Below are 1,586 nucleotides of genomic sequence, written 5' to 3'. Positions count from 1 at the left end.
GTGTGTCTGTTCAAATTAGAATATGAGTCCATCTTTGTTTGACCAATTTGCCTACGTGGTCATGTGTCATCCTCAGCGATTGGGCAGAACTTTGTGAAAAGTCCCAAACACGCAAATGCATGCAAATTGTCTTGCCAGCTGCGTTGACTGAAAGGAGGCTTTTTTGTTGTTACCAAGTTAACCAAGATCAACTCTTTGAAGGTATGTTCTATATGTTGTACCGTACACTGTTGTGTATCTTGTTGAAACATTTTATCGGTTTGGGTGATGTTTTTATTTGAGCAGGTGAAAATAACAAGGAATCAAAGCGGCCCACCGCAACGGCGTGCAACATGGAGTACACATTTAGAGCCGTAACTCATACCCCTGGGATTATCATCTGGAGAATTGAGGTACTTGTGTAGTTTACCATCACATATTGTCGTAAAAGTGATGGATACTTTTACAATGTAATGGTGGAAACAGGCGTCCTCTCCATCTGAAACAGAAAATGGAGCTTGTTCAAGTCCCCGAGAAGTCCTACGGACATTTTTATGAGGGTGACTGCTATGTTGTTCTCTATGTAAGTACACGATTTATCCATCCTCATAGTGTAGCATTTGTGATGTTGACTTTCTGTATGACTCTTGAATCTCCAGACCCAAAAGGTAAAAAACTCCCTCCACTATGACATCCACTTCTGGATCGGCTCACAGTCCTCTCAAGATGAGCAAGGTGCCGCTGCAGTTTACACCGCACAATTGGATGATTATTTGGGTTCCACACCGGTCCAGCACAGAGAAGTTCAGGAGCACGAGTCCGATGTGTTCAGGGGTTATTTCAAGCAAGGAATAATGTGAGTGAATGTGAAAGCCAAGAGGAATGCAACCCTAGATTTATCTCCCGTTTTACCCACCCTGTGTCACATGCTGCAGCTACAAGAAAGGTGGAGTTGCGTCGGGCATGAGGCACACTGAAATCAACACCTACGACGTTCAGAGGCTGCTTCATGTCAAAGGGAGGAAACGGGTAGTGGCCAAGGAGGTGAGCGCTCGATTTCAGGCTGGTTACGTAACACAGCGGGGGCACAGAGGGCCTTGTGTGTGTACACACGCCGCCGCTGCTCCCACTGGTTTCAGGTGGCACTGTGCTGGAAGAGTTTCAACCTCGGCGATGTGTTTTTACTGGACATCGGAAAAACCATCATCCAGTGGAATGGACCGAAGAGCAACAAGCAGGAAAGACTGAAAGTAAGTTTATTTGTAGCACGTGACCACTGAGTGTGCAGTCATACACAATTTAGGAGCGATTACATTATTGTCGAACGATTAATAGGTAAAGTGGCTAATTTCTGCGTTTTTGAAAAATATTCAGACGACACACAAATAACTATCGTAATTTCGCATCATTGCAATGTGGCAAATACAGCGTATGATGTAATTTCTGATCAGAATGAAAACAATAACTGCAGAGTGCTTGTGTCGCGGTTACTTTCAATACTTTTAATTAGGTATTCAGCAGTGAATACGGGCATGTAGACCCCCAGTTACCTTCAAGTACCTCGTATTAAGACACAGGTGTCAAACTAAAGGCCCGGGGGCCAGATC

General features: G+C 44.5%; 1 protein-coding gene across 1 annotated transcript; it reads left to right on the top strand.

The window, feature by feature from the left end:
• Positions 1-44: 44 nt before the first annotated feature.
• On the top strand, positions 45-1,229 carry LOC109509665 (advillin-like; the record flags this gene model as incomplete). Its single annotated transcript, XM_019859489.1, has 6 exons — positions 45-201; positions 286-392; positions 488-562; positions 639-835; positions 915-1,023; positions 1,119-1,229. Coding segments are annotated over exons 1-6 (681 nt in total), but the record flags the coding sequence as incomplete, so codon positions are not given.
• Between the last annotated feature and the right edge of the window lie 357 nt (positions 1,230-1,586).

Source organism: Hippocampus comes, unplaced genomic scaffold, assembly GCF_001891065.2.
Source record: "Hippocampus comes isolate QL1 unplaced genomic scaffold, H_comes_QL1_v1.1 C16988592, whole genome shotgun sequence".
NCBI lineage: Eukaryota > Metazoa > Chordata > Actinopteri > Syngnathiformes > Syngnathidae > Hippocampus > Hippocampus comes.
The sequence above is the reverse complement of the archived record's forward strand: the minus strand, read 5'-3'. Positions and strand labels throughout refer to the sequence as shown.